Below are 23,071 nucleotides of genomic sequence, written 5' to 3'. Positions count from 1 at the left end.
CCTCAGATTGCAGTGGAGGTCACTAAATCTTTTGTGGAATACATAAAAACCCAGCCTATCGTGTTTGAAGTGTTTGGTCACTATCAGAAACAGCCTTTCCCTCCACTGTGCAAGGACCTAATAAGGTTACTTATAATTACTTCATATGTGTCATTATATTCTGTTTGTGTTGCCATTTCATCTTATTACATGACAGTCTAAAGTTTCTCTCTGTCTCATTAGCCCACTGCGTCCATGCAGAAGACAGTTCCCAAGAGTCATGCCTCTGTCCAAACCCGGTGAGTGCAGTTTTATTATAAATATTTATTCTACATTCAAGCACTGTACACTCCACAGCCCCATTAAAGGGCAGTGTGAGTTTTGCTTTGTTTTTGATAATACTGCAGCTTTAGCATTTTGGCAGTACAGTAGTTGTCGCTTTGTATGTTACTTTTGTTGCTTTGGGGTCCATGTTACTTTCGTTGTATATCATTGGGGTTGAAATTCAGCTGCAGACAGTGATGCCCCGTCAGATCGGGAGAAGACGCTGGAGCTGATTCGCTACCTGGTGCCTGACGTGTTCAACGGGGTGTTGGTGGACTCTCTCTCAGGGCATGCCCTTAACGCAGCCGGGGTTGCAGCTTCCTTCCTTCTAGAAGGGGAGGGGCAAGCCAAGCTGACAGCCCCACCACTCTCTATCTGTTCAGTAATTAAAGCTCAGAAGCCGGGTTTGTAATAGTCAAATTTGTACGAGGTCTAACAAATCCCCTGAAACAAAGGTGCTCAGCTCATCCAATGCAGTTAACCGCTTTGCAACTGACTGAAGAAAACTGGCTAGATCCCAGTCTCAATGTGATTCATTATTTATTCACAGAAATGAAATTGTATGTTTAACCACATACTTAAACTGTAACAATACTGATTTGCTGTGATAAAACGTGAGAGTTGCCGTGGTGTCCATAATATTAGATTTTTATTTTTTTATTTGTTTAATTCTATTTCTTAAAAGAACATACATATATATATATATATATATATATATATATATATATATATATATATATATATATATATATATATATATATATATATATATATATATATATATATATATATATATATATATATAAATTAAAAAAAGTTTCCCAGGATTTATAAGAAAAATAATGCACACAACGTCTTTGTCAGGCTGTGTGGGGTCACTTAAACATTGTATTTAAGTATATATTTTTATTTTAAAAAGTCTACTAAAACAGCAAGAAAAAGTTTTTTAATGAGCACCATTTTAATTACATATTTAAATATAGTCTTATATGCGATTAAACGTTAATTATTTCTAAAACCAATTAAAAATAAAAATAGCTTGCGTGCCAGATTCAAATTCCTTTACTGGTAAATTTACAGGGGAGCTGCAAGATGTTATTGAACAAATAGCTGCATGAAAGAGAGAGCATTTTGTTTTTGGACTTTCCTCAGGCCTCTTAATTACTGGTGTGTCTGTTCAGCTCTTTCTCGATCCTTCATATCAGAAATATTGACTCTTCTACATACTTGTGGTGTAGTATTGTGTGTGCTCTACTGAACCTATGCTGCATGCACGAGATGTGTCACATTTGAGTTGAATGTCGGTTTATTGCTGCAGTTGTCCATTAACATTTGCTGTTTATTTCTCTACTTCAAATTTAATATTGCTTACATCAGATAATTATTAAGAATTAGAGTATAGGTATTTGAGAAGGTATATCATATAAAATGTCTTTAATACATTGGTTCATATAGAAAGCATAAATAAACAATAGATTAAATGGAACTAATTGAAAATGGCAAATGTGAAAGGATCACTGTTATTCAGGTGATTGTTCAATCATTTAGACACAAAGTTTGCTTTTCCTCTGATCCTTTTGGCTCCTGGTTTATCAATTTTTAAACCATGTTTTACCTCCTGGCCTCATTTCTTCAGATGACTACTATATTTATCTCCTTTTTCTCCTGTCTTTTGAACAGATTCCTCTTTTCCAGCTTGTGAGAAAATACACTTCCTTACACATTTCCAAAACATTGAAATACACTTTTTCTTTCTTTCAGTACCTGCTACTAAACTCACGACCCTCACACGACCCACAGCCGGACCGTGCCACTGTAAATACGACTTAATGGTATTATTTGAAATCTGTGAGCTGGAGGCTAATGGCGAGTAAGTAATTTTTTTTATCTCTTGATTGATTTCACTTTTGAAAAATAGAGATTCAAATGCATTTAATATATAGCGCAATGAAAAACAATTTTAAAAGATAGATAATAATAAGTGTTGTCTTTACTGGAAGATGTAGCACATTTTATGTCTAGGAGGTGCTTTTTCACTGTTTAAACTTTATTTTGGCTTTTTCAGCTCTCTGCATTTTAGGATTTTTTTAAGGGAATCACTTAATATCATCAACTAAATATTAATCAGCATTAGAGGGAAGATTTATACACATCTTTATTTATTAGTGATTAGTGAACAAGGCTTATGTTCCTCTAGATTTTTTTTACTGGTTACAAAATTTCTGATGTATGTTTTTTCTCTCTCTTTCATAGCTACATCCCTGCTGTAGTGGACCACAGAGGTGGAATGCCCTGTCATGGCACTTTCCTGTTACACCAGGTCTGCTCTTCCTCCTGGTCCAGATCACTTCTTACACATAAAATTACAAACAAAAAGTATATGTCTTAAAGCATACTTGCTAAACTACATGAATCTTTATATCCACAGGGAATCCAAAGAAGAGTGACAGTGACTATAGTGCATGAGACTGGGGGTGATATTACTTGGAAAGAGGTTCGTGAGCTGGTTGTAGGTAAGTATTTTTCTTTTTCCTGTAATTGAAAAGTAAAAGTGGTCGTTTTACTGGGTAAAATGCAGGCCACTTATGTGTCTGTTTGCATTCTAGGTCGCATTCGAAACACACCAGAAGCAGACGAAACCATCATCGATCCCAACATCCTGTCCCTTAACATCCTGTCTGCTGGATACATCCAGCCATTTCCAGATGACAGGCAGGTTTCATAATCATAATAGTCACCAGATACTGAAAAATAATCTGAATTAATGATTATTTTAATGCTGTTTTTGAAGAATGTTAAGATCCATATATATATATATATATATATATATATATATATATGGTCTTAACAGTCTTCAAAAATAGCATATATATATATATATATATATATATATATACATATATATATATATATATATATATATATATATATATATATATATATATATATATATATATATCCATCCATCCATCCATCTTCTCCCGCTTATCCGATGCCGGGTCGCGGGGGCAGCAGTCTAAGCAAAGATGCCCAGACTTCCCTCTCCCTAGACACTTCTTCCAGCTCTTCCGGGGGGACACCAAGGCGTTCCCAGGCCAGCCGGGAGACATAGTCTCTCCAGCGTGTCCTAGGTCTTCCCCGGGGTCTCCTCCCAGTGGGACACGCCCGGAACACCTTCCCAGGAAGGCGTCCAGGAGGCATCCGGAACAGATGCCCGAGCCACCTCAGCTGACCCCTCTCGATGTGGAGGAGCAGCGGATCTACTCCGAGCTCCTCCCGAGTGACTAAGCTTCTCACCCTATCTCTAAGGGATCGCCCAGCCACCCTGCGGAGGAAGCACATTTCGGCCGCCTGTATCCGGGATCTTGTCCTTTCGGTCATGACCCAGAGCTCATGACCATAGGTGAGAGTAGGAACGTAGATTGACCGGTAAATCGAAAGTTTCGCCTTGCGGCTCAGCTCCTTCTTCACCACGACAGACCGGTACATCGACCGCATTACTGCAGAAGCTGCACCGATCCGTCTGTCAATCTCCCGTTCCACCCTTCCCTCACTCGTGAACAAAACCCCAAGATACTTAAACTCCTCCACTTGCGGCAGGAACTCCCCACCAACCTGAAGTGGGCAAGCCACCCTTTTCCGACTGAGGACCATGGCCTCGGATTTGGAGGTGCTGATTCTCATCCCAGCCGCTTCACACTCGGCTGCAAACCGTCCCAGTGCATGCTGAAGGTCCTGGTCTGATGAAGCCAACACGACAACATCATCTGCAAAGAGCAAAGACGAAATCGTGTCGTCACCAAACCGGACACCCTCCGACCCCTGGCTGCGCCTAGAAATTCTGTCCATAAAAATTATGAACAGAACCGGTGACAAAGGGCAGCCCTGCCGGAGTCCAACATGCACCGGGAACAAGTCTGACTTACTGCCGGCAATGCGAACCAAGCTCCTGCTTCGGTCATACAGGGACCGGACAGCCCTTAGTAAAGGGCCCCCGACCCCATACTCCCGGAGCACCCTCCACAGGCCGCCGCGAGGGACACAGTCGAATGCCTTTTCCAAATCCACAAAGCACATGTGGACTGGTTGGGCAAACTCCCATGAACCCTCCAGCACCCTGTAGAGGGTATAGAGCTGGTCCAGTGTTCCACGGCCTGGACGAAAACCACATTGTTCCTCCTGAATCCGAGGTTCTACTATCGGCCGTATTCTCCTCTCCAGTACCCTGGCATAGACTTTCCCAGGTAGGCTGAGAAGTGTGATCCCCCTATAGTTGGAACACACCCTCCGGTCCCCCTTCTTAAAAAGAGGGACCACCACCCCGGTCTGCCATTCCAGAGGCACTGTCCCCGACCGCCACGCGATGCTGCAGAGGCGTGTCAGCCAAGACAGCCCCACAACATCCAGAGACTTGAGGTACTCAGGGCGGATCTCATCCACCCCCGGTGCCCTGCCACCGAGGAGTTTCTTTACTACCTCGGTGACTTCAGCTTGGGTGATGGACGAGTCCGCCTCTGAGCCCCCAGCCTCTGCTTCCTCAATGGAAGACGTGACGGCGGGATTGAGGAGATCCTCGAAGTATTCCTTCCACCGTCCAACGACATCCCCAGTTGAGGTCAACAGCTCCCCACCTCTACTGTAAACAGCATTGGTGGGGCACTGCTTTCCCCTCCTGAGGCGCCGGACGGTTTGCCAGAATCTCTTCGAGGCCAGCCGATAGTCCTTCTCCATGGCCTCACCGAGCTCCTCCCAGGCCCGAGTTTTTGCCTCGATAACCACCCGGGCTGCAGTTCGCTTGGCCTGCCGGTACCCGTCAGCTGCCTCAGGAGTCCCACAAGCCAACCAGGCCAGGTAGGACTCCTTCTTCAGCTTGACGGCATCCCTTACTTCCGGTTTCCACCACCGGGTTCGGGGATTGCCGCCTCGACAGGCACCGGAGACCTTACTGCCACAGCTCCGAGCGGCCGCTTCGACAATGGAGGTGGAGAACATGGTCCACTCGGACTCAATATCTCCGGCCTCCCTCGGGATCTGGTCAAAGCTCTGCCGGAGGTGGGAGTTGAAGATCTCTCTGACAGGAGGCTCGGCCAAACGTTCCCAGCAGACCCTCACAGTACGCTTGGGTCTGCCGAGTCTGTCCAGCTTCCTCCCCCGCCATCGGATCCAACTCACCACCAGGTGGTGATCAGTTGACAGCTCCGCCCCTCTCTTTACCCGAGTGTCCAAGACATACGGCCGCAGGTCAGATGAAACGACCACAAAGTCGATCATCGACCTGCGGCCTAGGGTGTCCTGGTGCCACGTGTACTGATGGACACCCTTATGCTTGAACATGGTGTTCGTTATGGACAAACTGTAACTAGCACAGAAGTCCAATAACTGAACACCGCTCGGGTTCAGATCAGGGGGGCCGTTCCTCCCAATCACGCCCCTCCAGGTGTCACTGTCGCTGCCCACGTGTGCATTGAAGTCTCCTAGTAGAACGACGGAGTCCCCAGTCGGAGCACTGTCCAGCACCCCTCCCAGAGACCCCAAGAAGGCCGGGTACTCTATACTGCCGTTTGGCCCGTAGGCACACACGACAGTGAGAGACCTATCCCCGACCCGTAGGCGCAGGGAAACGACCCTCTCGTTCACCGGGGTAAACTCCAACACATGGCGGCTGAGCTGGGGGGCTATAAGCAAACCCACACCAGCCCGACGCCTTTCACCATGGGCAGCTCCAGAGTTGTAAAGAGTCCATCCTCTCTCGAGGAGTGTGGTTCCAGAGCCCAGGCCGTGCGTAGAGGTGATCCCGACTATCTCTAGTCGGAACCTCTCAACCTCACGCACAATCTCAGGCTCCTTCCCCGCCAGCGAGGTGACATTCCACGTCCCTAGAGCTAGCTTCCGTGTCCAGGGATCGGGTTGTCGAGGCCTCCACCTTCGACTGCTGCCCGATCCTCTTAGCACCGGCCCCTTACGGTCCCTCCTGCAGGTGGTGAGCCCACTGGAAGGCGGCCCCACGTCGCTCCTTCGGGCTGAGCCCGGCCGGACCCTGTGGGGGAAGGCCCGGCCACCAGGCGCTCGCATACGAGCCCCAACCCCGGGCCTGGCTCCAGGGTGGGGCCCCGGCTGCGCCATACCGGGCGACGTCACGGTCCCTGATGTAGTATCTCTCATAAGGGGTTTTGAACTGATATATATATATATATATACAGTATATATTGTTCTGCTGATGGTTCTACTTTCGAAGTTAAAGTTTTATGTTCTTGTAAAACTTATTTCTTAGAATCCCAGCTTTTGCAGTCCATATATAGGTTTACTGTTTTTGTAGCGTTCTGGTGGTTGTTAGCAACAAATTTTCTGGCCATTTTCTTGTCCATGCCACGCTTTTCTTCAGCCTTTAAATCCACATCACTTTACAGGATACATTGCCAGACTTAAAGGTTTTATTAGACATAGATTATTTTGCACTGATAGTTCTTCACTTTATCATTGAGTGTATCAAGAAGCTTAAATGGGAGTTTTATGTTTATGGAATCCTGTAAGAAAATGGGATGTAGCACTCTTTATAAGGTACAGAAGTAACCTTACTGACAATCTAAATGCACAGAATTCTATCTACTTTGTTCACTGATGCTCTGATTAACTACAAAATAACAGCAGGCGTTCAGTAGTTCAGCTTCCCTTAAGCTGAGCAGAAATTTTCTTTCATGACAAGCTACACTCTGTGGAGCTCTTTATTTCCTCTCCTTTCTGCCTTGGCATCTAATCTCAGATAAACAGCCAAAGCGCTGACAAGCGGTGTGCTGTACAACCTAAAAGAGATTTGTTCAAAAGGGTCAGCAAAGCAAAAGTTCTTTTTTTGCCAGAAAGAAATGACAACACTGCTAGCTGCATTTCGAGGACTTTTTACAGGGCTGACTCATAAGGGCACTCAAGAATCACACAGCACTGGCTGTAGTGCCAATTTTTGTTGGAGAGCAAAGCTGTATTGACTTTTTTATGCTGCTCTGTATGGCAGTGGTGTCTGGCAGCTGGAGCTCTCATGGCTGGCCTGTGAGACTTCACTTAGATCCTTTAGGATGTCAGCATTTCCAATATGACTTTTTCTCAAAGCCCACATAATATCAAATATAGGGTTATAGTAAGGCTGTTGCCGCTGCTGTAACAAATCTTTGTTAGATCCTTATGCATGATGGGACCCAGTGGATTATGGGTCAGGAAGCTTTGGACACAGAACTTGTGACACCTGTTCCTGATGTTTTTATTACCGCTTAAGAGGAACCAACGCAGGGCGTTTATACCACTGTCATAAACATGAGAACACCAGGCACATGAATACGTTTCTTTAACTGCAATTAGACACTGCTGACTCATTCACCCTCACCCCTTTACAACTGGTGGTTTGACTATACTCTCACTGCCACAATGCCCTATAAAAACTTGCTGTCACACAGGTTTTGACACAGATGTAAATAATACAGTATTATTTCAAAATATATTTTTACACAGGCCAAAACACATACTATTTAAACAATATGTTACCATTTTGTTTCCCTTTTTAAGTTTCACTTGTATCCAGAATGAGATTCTCTTAAATCCTCAATGGATTATTAAATACATTGAAGGTTCTCTAGTTTACCTCCTTGCTGCCTGTGTGACTTTGTGTCCATTTTCCATCTGTCTATTCATCCAGTAACTCTATCCATTTTGCTCCATTTCCTCTCCACTACTAACACACTACTCTGAGGATAGATTAATCACAGCATGGTTGAGATCTGCATGTACCACTTGGAACTTTTCAGTTTTAACCCTATCGGAATTAAGTGCATATTTTATTAAGCACTAACAATATAAAACCACTAACACAAAAAAATCCCTGGATAAAGTAATCCTTACGCCTGTTAGAAACCACTACTCATTGCATGTTGAGCAGTCTAGTTAATGTGACCACATTTCATGTCAGAGTAAAATGCACATAAAATCACTAGCTTAATCTATACCATTACCTAGAGCAGCATCACATAAACCCTAACATGCACTGACATTGGATAACACTATTTGCTGTGAGGGTTTTTGTTTTATAAATTTTTTTAATGTTTTATCTTAAATAACCTAAATGAATAAGAAAATAAAGTATTTTGGGTTATGCGTTTTTAGGAAATCATTCCCTATAGCAGGATGTAGCAAAATCGTTCTCCATAATGCAGCTCTTTCTCAAACAATGTTTAGTTAAAGGAATGTGTTAAGTGTACAGCATGTTATATCTTTCACTATTTATAATTAAATAATACATCTAAACTTTTACTGATAATGTTGCAAAGAACATCCACATGATAAGTGTATAAACAATTGTTTCATGACCAGCCTCCCTTCTTTCTCTGTTGAAAAAAAAAGACTTAAAATAACAAACGCAGCTTGTCATGTCCATAAAAAGTGCAAAATTCTCTGGTCAGAGGACTCCCCATGGAGGAAAAATGACTTACCATTATACAAAGGTAACGCTGGTGCCTCCTTACTTTTGAACAACAGTAAAATAATGCAAAGCATCTTCTGTAAGTCCCTTCAAAATAGCTATTACTGCAGAATTGATGATGTTTTAGAACAATTAATCTAATGAGGTGATTGAATTATTGTCAGAGCTCTGGTATTTATATAAAATTATGTTCAATAGGATTTGAGATTAAGCAACACTGTGATATAAATCTTGTCTTTTATTAAATATAGCTGTAAAAAACAAAGTCACTCCTCTCTGTTTGACATACTTCATCTCCCAGTTCCTTTCCCATACAGTCACAAACTCCTTGCAATCCTTACATCAAGCATAATCCCACTGACCACAGCCAAAGGAGTAACCCGAAAGACAGAACCAGGCACTAATGCCGAGGCTTAGCCAGTTGTGCTGACTGGACTGTTCTGTTCAGTGAACCATTGTCAAGATGGCTGCTGTAACAGTATCCTCACAAACCTTTACGGGTAACATCATGGATGATGCTTGTGCTGAAACATCTACCCTCAAGTTCACTAACAGAATGTTGTTTTGTGTTTTTGCAGACAGTTTCTTGATTCGGACATGCCTAGGTATATTGTTTTTCCAATCCCTATCCTATTTCATCTATACATCATTTTATACTCTCTTCTCATCATTGTCACTTTCCATTGTACTTTGTTTTTCCCATTTTTCACTTGCATTTGCTGCTGCTTTTTGTGTCCTTCAGTATTTGTTCTTTTTTTGTCCCTTCCCATTTTTCTTCTATGCTTATGAAAATGTTTTTGTGAGTGTGTATGTATGGTCTGGGACATGAAGTTGACTGTGGGGTGCATGGCTTCACTTTCTATGGGCTAAATCTTGCCTGAATATTTGCAGGAGGTGGGGTAGAGATCATTTTTCTAGCCCGTTTTATTGTACAAAGCATAACTTCCCAAACATACTATTAAAAAGAAGTCATAACATGGATTACAGTTTTAAAATCTGCTTTTTAATTATCTGTGTCATTTCGTAATGAGTCACTGTTTCTTCACTGATCCACCCATGTAAAATTTACTGTTCTGGAACATCTAGAACACATCTCTTGGGTAGCGATTTATGACTTCATTAAGGCTGTACCACAGCATTGATTGATTTCCACCACAAATGTCAAGGCTTTGGGTGCTGCTGTGTGCAGCGATGATTGAGAATCAAGCTTCACAAACTGCTGGCTTTTCATGACTTGTGGCCTCATATGCAGGCTGTTGTGCTAGGCTTCTTGTTCCCAGTGGTGTGAGCTAATCTACAATTTACAGTGTAAGACCTTATCATGTGCAAGGTCAACACTCCAGTAGGCTCCAGGATGTTTTTTTTCTCTCAAGTATAGCTCTGGGTTTTATTGTACCACTAGTGGGCAGTGCTGTGCAGGCTTTTAGTAGCATCCAGTTATGTCTCTAGAGTTTTTAGTGAGTTTTCAGTGATTATCTTAAGAATAAGGCATAGTGGTACAACTCCAGGAAAACTTAATCCTAACATTTGGTAACTGCACATATTTTCCCCACGCCCATATATTTTTTCTCTTGGGTCCTTCCACCCTCACAAAACATGACAGTAGGTGGATTAGCTACATTAACTTAATGTAGGTGTGTGTGTGTGTGTGTGTGTGTGTGTGTGTGTGTGTGTGTGTGTGTGTGTGTGTGTGTTCACGAAACCGTGCAAATAAGTCCTATCCAGACTGTTTTTCCACCTAACACCCAGTATTCCCAGGATAGGCTATGGACCCACCATGGCCCTTAACATAATAAAGTATTTATCAAAGATTCGTTAATAAATTAGTTTGTCTGCTCATATTATTGCTTTACTAAAAAGCACCTCTAACTTGAACCCGTCTAACCCTAAGCACTAGCAAATAAAAACATGCACCATGGAAATGAAGCAAAACAAGTGTAATTTCCAATCCAAACCCAGTGCATGGCACTCAGCATGGGTGGAGGTTGCTAGTAAAAGAAGTACCATAGCTCTCTCATCAAACACATGTGACTCTGGCAACAGCACAAAAGGCAGCATTTTATGTCCCTACACCCTTTAAACAGTGACTTTAAATGTTAGCGACAACAGAAACCTGCTGCAGCATCTGGCCGTTAGCGATGCCTGCAAAGCTCAGACACTAAAAGCTAATCCATGGAACTATTACCTCAATAGTTCATAGCTAGCTCACTCCTGTGCACTGAACAATTCTCAAATCTTAATTAGGCCCTTGATAGAAGTGGAGCCAAAAAGTATAGCAAGGACGGTTTCCTTGCACACCCTGCCAAAATAATGACTTAGAGGCTGGACGGCCTGTTAAGAGAGTATGAAGGGAAAAATACTGAGGAGGAAACACTGAGTAAATCCTGTTTGTTGAATGTGTGCAAATTTCTTCCATTCCCTCAGGCTCTCAGGCTCTCTCGTTTGTATGTGTATTCAGATGTGTTGATGATAATTATAAAGGTTTTTGAGGCTGTGTGTGAGAGTGTGTATGAGCCTGCATGACAGGAGAGACAAAGTCCAATGTGAGAGGTCACAAAAACTGTATAGCAGCATTAAAGGTCTCCTCCACATTCCCTCTTTCTGCCTCTCTCTTTTGCTGTTCTCTCATTCAAGACACATCTGATTTTGTGAAACTGTCACACACCACCCTGTTCTCCTTAGTCCTGTGTACTCAGTCCTGTGTTCCAGAGTACACCTCATCTAAGAATGCCTTCACATGTGCTACATTTAGCATGTTTGATTCAAACCCTGGTGCATTAACCTCTGTGTGGTTTATTCAAACAGTGCTATTCAGGTGTTGCCTAAAACAACTGGTCTATTTGTGTCTTATCGAGGTTGGTCTCAGTTTGGATCCAAGTGAACTCTGTTGCGGTTTGATTCCAGTGAGAAAGTAATTTATCTTTAAATCGATCTGACTTCAGGAAGTGAACCAAAGATGCCATGTATTTTGGGTTATGTCTAGAATTGCTGTGTAGATAACAACGCTAATCTGCGCTAAAGGACAACTGCAGTATTGTGGAAATGTGAACTTGTTGTAGACTAAGGAAAAACAGGGGAAATACAGTTGTTGCTATACACAAAGTATAAGCAAATAAAAGTTTTATACAGTTAACTTGTAGTTTTTGAGTACCAGGGCTGTCTTTTCTGAACTGAAGTGAGATATAGATTTACAGTACATTCTTCCAACATATGCAATTATGTTGGAAGTCCTAATGCATCCTAATTACGTATGCAATTTCAGTCCTATACACCCCTGATGAACATTTTTGCTTTTTTATTAATTTAATAATGTATTTATCAACAAACAAACAAAAACTCAGGAAATTGACTATTTGTGAAAGTGCCCTAAAGTACAGCATTTCCATCTGATTCCATAACTACTCAAGCTTGCTCACATTTCCCCCCAGAGCCAGTGTATACATGGAACAAGGCCAGAAATAGAAATGAACCTATCTGAAAGTTCAAGACTCACATTTATCAGAGTAGAGGAGCATTAGGGTGGAATAGGTCTTTGAGATGCAACCCTTTCTTCTTGCATCTCATACTTTCTTATACAGATCTAATACTAGTTAAGCAGTAAATTCTGAACATATGCTTAATTATGTTTTGGGATGGGCTGGTTTTTCATCAGCAATTTGTATTGTGTGATGTCATCAGAAAGAGATATGAGGCAATATATATATATCTTTATTACAATTACAACTTGTATATGGAGGAGTTTCAATGAGTATTACTACATTTATAATGTTGTTATGGGACAGTTATGAAAACTTGGCTTGTGCTTTTGTAACGTTGTAAAATTGTCCCACATCCACTCACCCCAGTCAGTACTTTTTGTTTATTTCCATTATAATGTTTGTCATTTTTCATCATATTAGTGATTGTGTTGTTTAGAAAGAATCTTCAGTTTTTAGTGTATTATTATTATTTTTTATTTTGGCATGCTAATATCTTGTGATGCTAATGTCCTGTAATCTGTGTCTTTTTAAAGTCGGTTTTGAGATCCTAAAATAGTGCTTTAAGATCTCTGCTGATTAATGTGCATAAGACATGCAATGACTGATGCCTCAGTTAGTGTCAAGTTAATATTTTATGCTATGTTTAATTAAATACTTATTAAAGCCATTCATTTTGACTAGAAAATGATCATGCTTAATCTCCTTTGATACAATGTATAGGACATTCTACCGCTTTGAAGCTGCCTGGGATTCATCCATGCACAACTCGCTCTTGCTGAACCGAGTGACTCCATATGGGGAGAAAATCTATATGACTTTGTCTGCTTACTTGGAGGTAACGTTCGACTGTCACTCCAATATTAATATCAGACTGTGCTCACGACAACTATTTATTTATAGCATTGAATAGCCACAATTATTGCAGCATTTTGATTTGCCATGCATTTTAAATAAATATTAAATGAAATCTCAGTTTGCTTTTTGCCCTGTATGAGCATGCTCAGACTGATTAAAAAAACTGTTTTGAAATTGTCTAAAAATGACTTCCAACTCTTCTAGATGGAGAACTGCACACAGCCTACAGTAATAACCAAAGACTTCTGCATGGTGTTTTATTCCCGGGATGCAAAGCTCTCAGCCTCACGCTCCATCAGGAGCCTGTTTAGCAGTGGGACCCTCAGGCCAACTGAAGGGTATACGCACACATATACACACAGAGCACAACAATTACACAAGATACATAGAAAATCGTTTACTGCAACAGACGTTTATCTCTTTTGTTTGTGTCATTGTGATTGTGTTTTACTATTACTTTATATATATTTTAACCTTTGTTTAGGAACCGAATTACTGGAGTATATGAGCTCAGTCTGTGCCACCTGGCAGATGCTGGCAGCCCAGGTAAAACATCGGTCCTTCATTTTCTTTTCTATATATAAATGAACAGGATTTTAAACATATTATGGGAAATTTATAGTACTATTAATGTTTCCTGTTGTGGCTCTGTAAGTGCTACATAATAGTTAGCATGGCATAGAATCTAACAGTAGAAGTATAAATGAAGGGCTTTAATAAAAGGAAATAACAAATAAAGGCATATATATATATATATATATATATATATATATATATATATATATATATATATATATATATATATATATATATATATATATATATATATATACTGTTTGCTACAATGGCTTAGGGCAGCAATTAGCACAAACAGTTTTGCATTTAAGTTGATAAACTCAGCAAAGTTGAAACTATACTAAATGGTCATTTGGTGTCACCCAGATGAGTATGGTTCCTCTTAGGAAATGCTAAGTAAGAATTTATGTAGAGACACTAATCAATAGCAGGTGAGTGCAATCAAGAGGGTATGCGATTTGTAGTCTGCAGAAACTGGAAATGTTATGAAAAAACCGATGATCACCTTAATCATTAAAAATTGTGTGTAATAACTGAACATTAATATTTGAACAATATTTGAACATTACCTATGAATGACTTACCTATGAATCATAATGGCCATAATTTTAAATAAAATCAACAACCAGTTGCTTGCAAACCCAGTTCAGACTATGCCTTTCTCAGGCTCATCAGAGAAAGAGTATTTGCATTTGTATTGCTCTGGCTCCTGGCTAGTTCCTGACTAGTCAAGAGTACTTAAAAGCTACACATTTACTCCAAATCCTCATATATTATTCTATGTTTTTGATTCTTTTGTGCCATTACAGAATTTTAATATGTTGACTGAATGAATTACCTGCCATAACGTTCACTTTAGCTAGTCTTATTAAACAGCTGTGATGTTTTGTAGGGATGCAGCGGAGGCGCAGGCGGGTATTAGACACATCCGTGGCGTATGTACGAGGGGAGGAGAATTTGGCTGGATGGAGGCCCCGCAGTGACAGCCTCATCCTGGACCATCAGTGGGAGCTGGAAAAGCTCAGCCTCCTACAGGAGGTACAAGATGCAACACACCATTTCCCTATACCATGCTATAAAATCAAACAAAATGGTCTAGCTAGTAAATGCATTGTGTTTGTAGTGATAAATACTGTCCCTAAAAAACCTTCTGATGGTGTGTTTGTGTGTGTGTGTGTGTTTGTGTGTGTGTGTGTGTGTGTGTGTGTGTGTGAGCATACTTTTACTCACAATGCAATAGTGTCTCTCTGATTCAAGCTATCTCCAATATGCTATACATGTTTACATTTACATTTCATTCTCTGTGTGACTGTGCCATTGCAGGTAGAGAAAACCAGGCACTACCTCCTCCTAAGGGAGAAGCTAGAGTCCACCCTGCTGCTGGGCCAGGAGGTGCTGCTGTCCTGCGTGTGTGAAGATCTGACCGAGTCCTCCTCCCCCTCCAAACATCTGGGGCAAGGTCACGACCTTGACGCTGACCCCGGGCATGAAATAACCAATGAGAGGCAGCGCAAGCTTGCTGCCAAGGTAAAAATTTGAAATAATCCTGTTAATAAATAAATTCAATTACCCTTTTGTCATTAAGCATGGTGTAATTGATATAACCCTATTGTTCTGTAAATGAAGACTTTCACTATTTTATCCTCTCATTTCAGTGTTTGCGTTTGCTTACCCACACCTTTAACAGAGACTACAGTCATGTGTGTGTGAGTGCCAGTGAGAGCAAGGTTAGCTGCTAATAAGAAACAATACTCTTATATCAAGTTTTTGTTGTTAAACCCTTCGTGTAAATGCCTGGCTTGCATAATTATGTGTGAGCTTTTATATAATCTTTTTGTGTTTCAGCTGAGTGAGATGTCTGTTACTCTGATGAGAGATTCCACCTCGATCTCCGACATCAACACTCTCACACCCTCCTCCACCTGTCCATCACTGGTCGAGGGACGCTACAGCAGCAACACTGAGCTCAGGTCAGGTTAACTATAGTTCACTTGTTTTGACATCTTAGTAGTTCTGGCATTGACTTTGGATCCAAAGGTCATGAGTAGGGCTGCAACTAACGATTATTTTGATGATCGTTAATCGGGCGATTAACTTTTAAAATTAGATATTTTTGCTTATTCTTAACAATATATAACTCTAATTCAGAGTTTAACTATTTGAAAAAAAATATGTTAAAGCTCGTAGTGGCTGCTTGTTAAGGAGTGCATGGGAGATGTCTTGCTTGATTTAATATAAAGAAGAAAATTTGCATTGATATACAAATGCATAAGCATTCGCTGAAAACCACAACAGTGACTAAAAATGTCGCAAACAAACTGATTGCACAACTTGATGCTCGCGAGTCACGACAGAACAGATCCAGTGCGACTTTCCCGAAGTTAGCAAACAGTTTACACAATAGCACTTTATTAAACTATGCCATTTTTACATGATAAGGATTATACAGTTTTTGCCTACCGTGCTGATGTTTCACCTTCATCTGTGACACCAGTGTGTTTCCTTTTCATGTGCTCATCTATTGTTGTGGTACTTCCACCCCACACAAGCTCAGCTTTGCATAATTTGCAGGTTAAAGTCTTCTTTGTTGCCTCCATTGCCTTGCATGTCTAGGGACCCACACTTTTCCAGTTGACACTGTACTCTCCACCATTTCACAAGCAGCTGTGTTAACTTGCCGTCTCACTAATCTGCAACTTGAGCATTTCAACTAATTCGATAACACCATATTTGACAACGAATTTCAATATAGATTATTAGCAATTATATTGATTATTCGTTGTAGCCTTAGTCATGAGTTAAAATCCCTGACACCACTACCTGCGACTTTTGGCCCCCTGAGCAAGGCCCATAGCTGCTCAGTTTTATGAATGAAATAAATGTAAGTCTCTGTGTAAAAGTGTGTCCCAAATGCCGTAAAAGTATTTCTTCTATTGTATGGTCCAAAATCTGAGATGAACTTGACTGATTTTATCGTGTGCCTTTTGAGGTGGTAAAATATCCAAATTCTTTACTCATGTAAATAAACAATATAAAATCATTACTCTATAATATTTTTCTCATATTGTTTAAGTATAGCTTTAAAATTAAGTTAAAATAGAAATGTATAGACTCAAAGTATAGACTATGTACTCGAAGTATGGACGTTCATAAAAGGTGTCTTCCTTAAATAGCATGCTAGTTACTGACTATAAATAACTGTGTGTCTCTTTTACAAGAAACACAGGAAAACTTTAGCTAAGGTGAACTAACAATAGCTTTATTTTTTATGTTAGCTAACATGATGATAAATTCATTGTCACAATACTGCCACAAACTGCTTTGAACAATACAAATTGTATGTAGCAGCACATACACTATATGGCTAAAAAAATGTGTACACCGAACCCTCGCACCCAAAAGCTAGGCTTCCCTAAACTATTGGCACACCACTGAAAGCATGCAATAAGTAGTTGTGCAGCATGATGTACCATTAAGACATCTTTATGATAAAAAAAAGGGGCATAGCCCACATTTCTCCAGCATGACAGTGCTAACATGCAAAAGAGAGATTACTACAAAAAACTAAATTAATTAACTAAAACTAATTTAAAATCATGACTATTTTAATAATCGTCCCACTTTCTCAATGGATTGTTATAAACTGTTGGTGTAAACCTATATATGCAGACCCCCAGCACCTTGCTCACGTGCTGTGAGCCCCATTCGAGGCTCTACATCTGATGCAGAGAGCAACAAGTCCCCAACTGGAGCTCCAGAGTCCAAATCAAGGAACCACACATTTGTCCCTGACATCCAGGAGATCCGCGTCAGGTCAGTTTACAGACCTTAATACTGAGAACAAAAGGAAAAGCAGGATTAACCGATTTTCTGAAAGCAGCATTTAATAGTATATAATTTATTCCATTGACAACTGTGTTGCTGAAATCTTTTTCTTAATTAATTTCTTATGTAAATCAATTATCTGATAACAGCAGCTTTGACAATAGTGCTGGTTGTAATTCATATACCGATGTTTGTGAATGTGCCTAATTGGTATGTGTTCATTTCTATAGTTACAACATACAAAACAACATGTATGGCAGACACCTCAGGAATCTATGTTTAAAGATAAATGAATGTATTTATCAAATATAATGGGTAATGATTTAATAAGCAATGTAATGATAATGTGAAGCTTTCTTCATACTTGTCTGTTAGTCATAAAAAGACAACTGTATAAGGGGTGCTAGTGTTAGCTTGTAAATCATCTCTTGTTTTTGCTGTTTCTAGCCCCATAGTATCAAAAAAAGGCTTTCTGCATTTCCTGGAACCGCACACTAATGGCTGGGTGAAACGCTACGTGGTGGTTCGCCGGCCGTACGTCTACATCTACAATTCAGAGAAAGACACAGTGGAGAGAGCCATCCTTAACCTGTCCTCTGCACAAGTGGAGTATAGTGAAGACCAGCAGGCCATGCTGAAGGTAATGGACATTTATCTGTACACCCACGCATGTACTGAGCCCTATGTAGTGGTTGTAGACAATAAAATCTAAAATGTTTTTTTGTGTTAATCTCATGTCTTATCCTTTTGCAGACTCCGTACACATTCGCCGTGTGCACAGAGCATCGCGGGATACTTCTGCAAGCCAGCAATGACAAAGAGATGCATGACTGGCTATATGCATTCAACCCTCTCCTTGCTGGCTCCATCAGGTAAATAGAATTAGGTCAAGAAGTGTTTCCTCCTTCCTGTACTAGCAGATTGTCATAACAATTCTATAATTATATGAACAACGTTTGTCGCAGGTCCAAACTGTCCAGAAGAAGAGCAGCCCAGGTGAGGCTTTGAGAGGACAAAGACAACAAAGCCCACAAACAAAGACTATCCCTGTATATAGAGTCCTCCGTTCCAGTGCCCGGTCCAAGTCTCTAAAGCCTGTCACACTCCTTCCTTCTTGTGTGTGCCTGCACTCACCCTATTTAGCACTAAGCACCTGTGTGTCTACGAGGACCTGGATGTTCAACCCATAACCCTCCTGAGAATCTAAGGCCAATCTAGGTTTTGAATCAGTGTAGTAACGGCGATTAGAAGCATTTGCTTAGCTTCATTTTAGATGCTTAAATCTCACACAGAAAAAAGCTCCAACACTCTTTAAATGAATGAAACAACAACCTGAAACTTACTGATCAAGTGAAACACATTTAAGCAAGATTTGTAAAAATGAGTAGCCAACAGTGAAGTAGTAAATCACGTGGCCATACTGCGGTATTCTTTACAGTTGAATCCGGTCAGTATTTTATTTCAGCCAGTAACATTGTTATTATCAGCTTCACATTTCAACAGACACATGCTAAAGGGGCTGTATCCTACAATGAACACTAAATTATTATCTGTTCTACATACTGTTTAGAATAGTAGTATGCAGTTTGGGATTTAGCCAGATTTTTTCCCAGGTTTGGCTCTAGTGCAAGTTTTGGATAGACTTCATTGAAATTTGTATACGATTATATGACATTACAAAGGGCCTGCCATGAGAAACATTAACATCGCTCATGTTTCGCATAGCTGTGTGTACAAAACAAAACAAAACAAAAAACGAAGAGATGGATGGTTATGTGTGAGTCTTATCTAAATTGTATGATAATCCAGTTTAATATTTTCTAAAATGAACTTATACCATAAAGATCTTATCTCTGGTTGATTTACTTTGAAGTTTATATTAAAATCTTGTCAAGTTAGATATTTATTTAACATGCATTTATTTATTTTTGTTGTGTATTTATTGACAATGTTTTGATGAAGTTTAATGATGAAGTTGCAATTATCTGCAAATGGCACTTTTCCCCCCCCAATGAGTTTTAATAATCAATTGCTTATGTACCATGTGACTTTCCCTCCTCGACCCACTGAATGCTTTCACAGGAGAGGAACAGAGAATAGGATGTGATGCTGTGATGACTGCTACTATGCGTAAATCACCTGAATGTTTCATTTAGAAGTTGTTAGAAGGCTGAAAAAGCCTTTTGCAAAATATCCAGTTTAAAATAGAGAAAGGATCATTACTCAGACAAGATAAGACAAAAGTCTGTATAACCACAAACAGCAGGTTTTAACTTGTATATGATTTTACTAGCTTCCCATGTTTCTACATTCTCAACTGTTGCTGCCATTCTTTAAGTCTCCCAAGTCACATTAACCCATTCATTCGCTCATCATTTCCCAAGGTTTATATATTGGAGGTTGAGTTTTGATGCTGTGCACTTATTATATCTTAAGTCATTTTGTAAGCATATCTTGTGACTCCTGTAGATCTTCGACTTCACATATATACCCGCTGGAATATCCAGCTTTATCTGACCAGCTAGCGGCTACCAAAACACAAGCATGACTAGTCAAGATAGTAGATCAGGAGCATTCAGTACAGTGGAAAAAGAGGGGCACATACTGTAAATATGATCATTTTGAAATGTCCAATTATAAGAAATCCTTACTTTGGTCTGGATAAGCATGGAATGGCAAAAAAACATAATGGCTATAGTCTTTAAACCATCTGTCCACACTGTTAGCTGTCAGAACGCCATGTCAGATTGTGTGAACATTCTCCTGTTCTGATCTAATGCCTTCAGTCCTGTAGCTGGAAGAGCTACTACAGAAGCAGAGCTGGTTCATATTTAGTCTATATAAGCCATATTTTAGTCTCTGAACAACAGTCAGACTCAATCTGTCAATCTATTGCAATTACTTTCTGGGTCTGAATTTAGACTACAGTCCTTTAGCTGACACCAGCTACTAAAGACTGTGTTTGCCAAGTGATACCAGTGGAAAGCAAACCATTTTCACTAGTAATGCAACAGCAAAGACACTCAAACAAAAAGCACTTTTAAACTCAATCTCAGACAATCCAATTCGATAAAGGAATAAAGATTCTGAAAATTAACAAAATAAAATTATGATCTACTAGTTTGACTGCCTCATTTGTGTTTTGGCAACCGGTAGCTGATTAGACCAAGCTGGATTTTTCAACATGAATCTTTTTTTGCACAGTTCACCAAATCTGCACATGGAAATGGACCTACTGTGTACATCGTGTTTTGTGATGTTCACATAATTCATCCTTTTTCAAGCATCGTGTTACCTTAAACTTTCCACAAACTACAAAAAAAAAACGAAAGTGGAGACTGTAAGCTTAGAGGCTGCAGTATGCATTTTTAACAGCACTCATAGTGTAGGTTTCTCTCATTACTGGTTGCTGTGTGTTATGACTGTTGGCTTAATGTTTAATAAAAAAGAGCAAACAGCTTGTGTTTGTGTTGTTAGCAAAATGCCACTGTTTGTGTACGAGTGAAAATGCACACTGCGCTGCTGAAAGTGCTGGTTATCAGAAGCTTTGCCATGGTGAAAATTCCCAGGAATGTTACACACCACTGATTTGTGCTGTTGTGATTGGTCATTCTCAACTGCTTTTTTTTTCATGAAAGTTAACTATTAATTTTTGAGGTTTTTTTTTTATGCTGTTTGTCCGCACTGGCAAATATTTGTTACTATGACTTTGACTTGGAACGGATCCTAACTTAAAATGTCGTTTAGGAACCAGATTGATTGTCATGTGGCATTTACCTGAAGTCTCCTTAAACAGTAATGAAGAAGGAAGCATGACTGAGGCCGACCAACCTCCAGAACATGCTTAGTACTGCCAAGGCTATATAAAAGATATTATAATCTGGAGAAAAGTATAAACGTTATGAACGTTTGGTTGTGACATTGACCAATCACCAAAGCTGCTTTAGTTGAAACTGCAAAGCGTTGATGTATCAGAGCTGCTTATTATGCTGTTATTGTTATCTGCACAGTTATAGAAAGGTGCTGTTTGTGCTGTTTGCAAAGAACATCTTCTAAATAAGTATGTCCAGTTTTGCATGGGAAGATTGTCAAGCTGCCTACATATAAAAACAACTGTGCTCCAGTGTTCCAGACTGTGGTTTAATCTTCTGATCCATTTCTAAAGCTTTGCGTTTGTGTCTGCACATATCTGAAGGGGGAAAAAATATATCATTCGTTATGTTCGGTGGCGTGTGCATGGGTGCAGTTGTCTTTTGTCTGTGCACCTCTGTCAGAATGTTGTTGAGAGTGCATTGGATGAAATCTTGCACCTCCTTGCCTGCGTCACATCGACAAACAATGACGCCCAGGCATGACATTATAATTCTCACTCATTCACCATCACAGAGCTTACATACAGCAACCTCTATCAGAGAAATAAAACAAAACAAATGATAGGCTCTCTTCACCAACAGCATTTCTTTGTGTGCTTCCATTTTCATCATATGCACAAACTCCATTCACTGACATTTTTCTATCTTCTCAGTTCTACTTTGCATTGTATATAAACATGATTTGCTGTGAATGGTGTAATATGCAGTTGAAACCCATTGGTACCATCCTAAATGGGTAGTAGTTCAATGTGTCTTGTGAGTGTTTGAGTTATGAGTCAAAATGTTTGCGTAGCTACACCTTAACACATTGTCTGATATAAAATAAATGTGGAACTTATGCAACACTATAAACAGTGTCCATGTTTTATTTCAACATCTTGTTACTGTTATTTATAAGATTATGAGGCATGTGGTAGTAACTTGTGTGATTCCTAAAAACTAAGACAGTTCAGGTATTACAGTTTCAATTTTGGACTTTGCTGATTAGGTTTTACCACATCCAGTTACAGCTATACCAGAAATAATTCATTAATTTCACATTTATATCTATAAACCTTTACTTTTCACATGAGGTAAAGCTTAAGTTGGCACTAATAGCATGACTGAATGGTTCTGACTGTAGAAAATAGAAAAGCAAACGGTATTTGTTTTGCTAAAACAGGAAATAATGCAATAGATAAGGTAGTCCCTAAGTAATGCAGCTCATAAAATGGCACAATATAACATGTCTATATACTGTGTTCGATATTTAGTAATTTACCTCAAAAGTAAACCAACAATTAAAAACCAAATTTACATATTACATTAATGGCATTAGGCAGATGCCCTTACAAAGTACAAAATAGATCATCAGGCAGTGTGACTATATTTTGGTTTGTGTACACATCATACCAAGTTCAGCCATGACCTCTGAGAAGACTATTGCTTGGCCTTGATAAATACAAACATAAACCTGAAGGAGGCTGTACTCTCTTTCCCCCCAGAACTGTATATGGCATTAGCTCTGGGTTCCTGATTGGAAGGTTGGGGGTTCATGCCCCAGTATTCCCAAGCCAAGACACTCTTCGGCCCTTGAACAAGGTTCTTAACCATTTGTTCTACATGGGCGCTGTAACATCGCTGACCCTGTGCTCTGACCCCAATTTACTATCCACTGAAATAAGCAAAAAAAGAATTTATTATATCTTTATATCTACCCG

At 40.0% G+C, this 23,071-nt stretch overlaps 1 protein-coding gene across 1 annotated transcript in view; it reads left to right on the top strand.

The window, feature by feature from the left end:
• Positions 1-22,223, top strand: part of kif1aa (kinesin family member 1Aa) — a 62,621-nt gene extending 40,398 nt beyond the window's left edge. Inside the window, exons 33-50 of the mRNA XM_083568595.1 lie at positions 7-125; positions 223-278; positions 2,065-2,173; positions 2,557-2,623; positions 2,732-2,816; positions 2,910-3,015; positions 9,343-9,369; positions 12,964-13,078; positions 13,303-13,436; positions 13,583-13,644; positions 14,567-14,712; positions 14,998-15,201; positions 15,330-15,401; positions 15,520-15,644; positions 17,344-17,487; positions 17,947-18,139; positions 18,253-18,371; positions 18,465-22,223. Coding sequence (XP_083424721.1) covers positions 7-125; positions 223-278; positions 2,065-2,173; positions 2,557-2,623; positions 2,732-2,816; positions 2,910-3,015; positions 9,343-9,369; positions 12,964-13,078; positions 13,303-13,436; positions 13,583-13,644; positions 14,567-14,712; positions 14,998-15,201; positions 15,330-15,401; positions 15,520-15,644; positions 17,344-17,487; positions 17,947-18,139; positions 18,253-18,371; positions 18,465-18,507 — 1,926 coding nt within the window. The 3' untranslated portion in view covers positions 18,508-22,223. The remainder of the gene's footprint in view (positions 1-6; positions 126-222; positions 279-2,064; positions 2,174-2,556; positions 2,624-2,731; positions 2,817-2,909; positions 3,016-9,342; positions 9,370-12,963; positions 13,079-13,302; positions 13,437-13,582; positions 13,645-14,566; positions 14,713-14,997; positions 15,202-15,329; positions 15,402-15,519; positions 15,645-17,343; positions 17,488-17,946; positions 18,140-18,252; positions 18,372-18,464) is intronic.
• The last annotated feature ends 848 nt before the right edge of the window (positions 22,224-23,071 follow it).

Source organism: Silurus aristotelis, assembly GCF_946808225.1.
Source record: "Silurus aristotelis genome assembly, chromosome: 2".
Classification (NCBI taxonomy): Eukaryota; Metazoa; Chordata; class Actinopteri; order Siluriformes; family Siluridae; genus Silurus; species Silurus aristotelis.
Note: the sequence above shows the minus strand (reverse complement) of the source record. Positions and strands in the feature narration are given on the sequence as shown.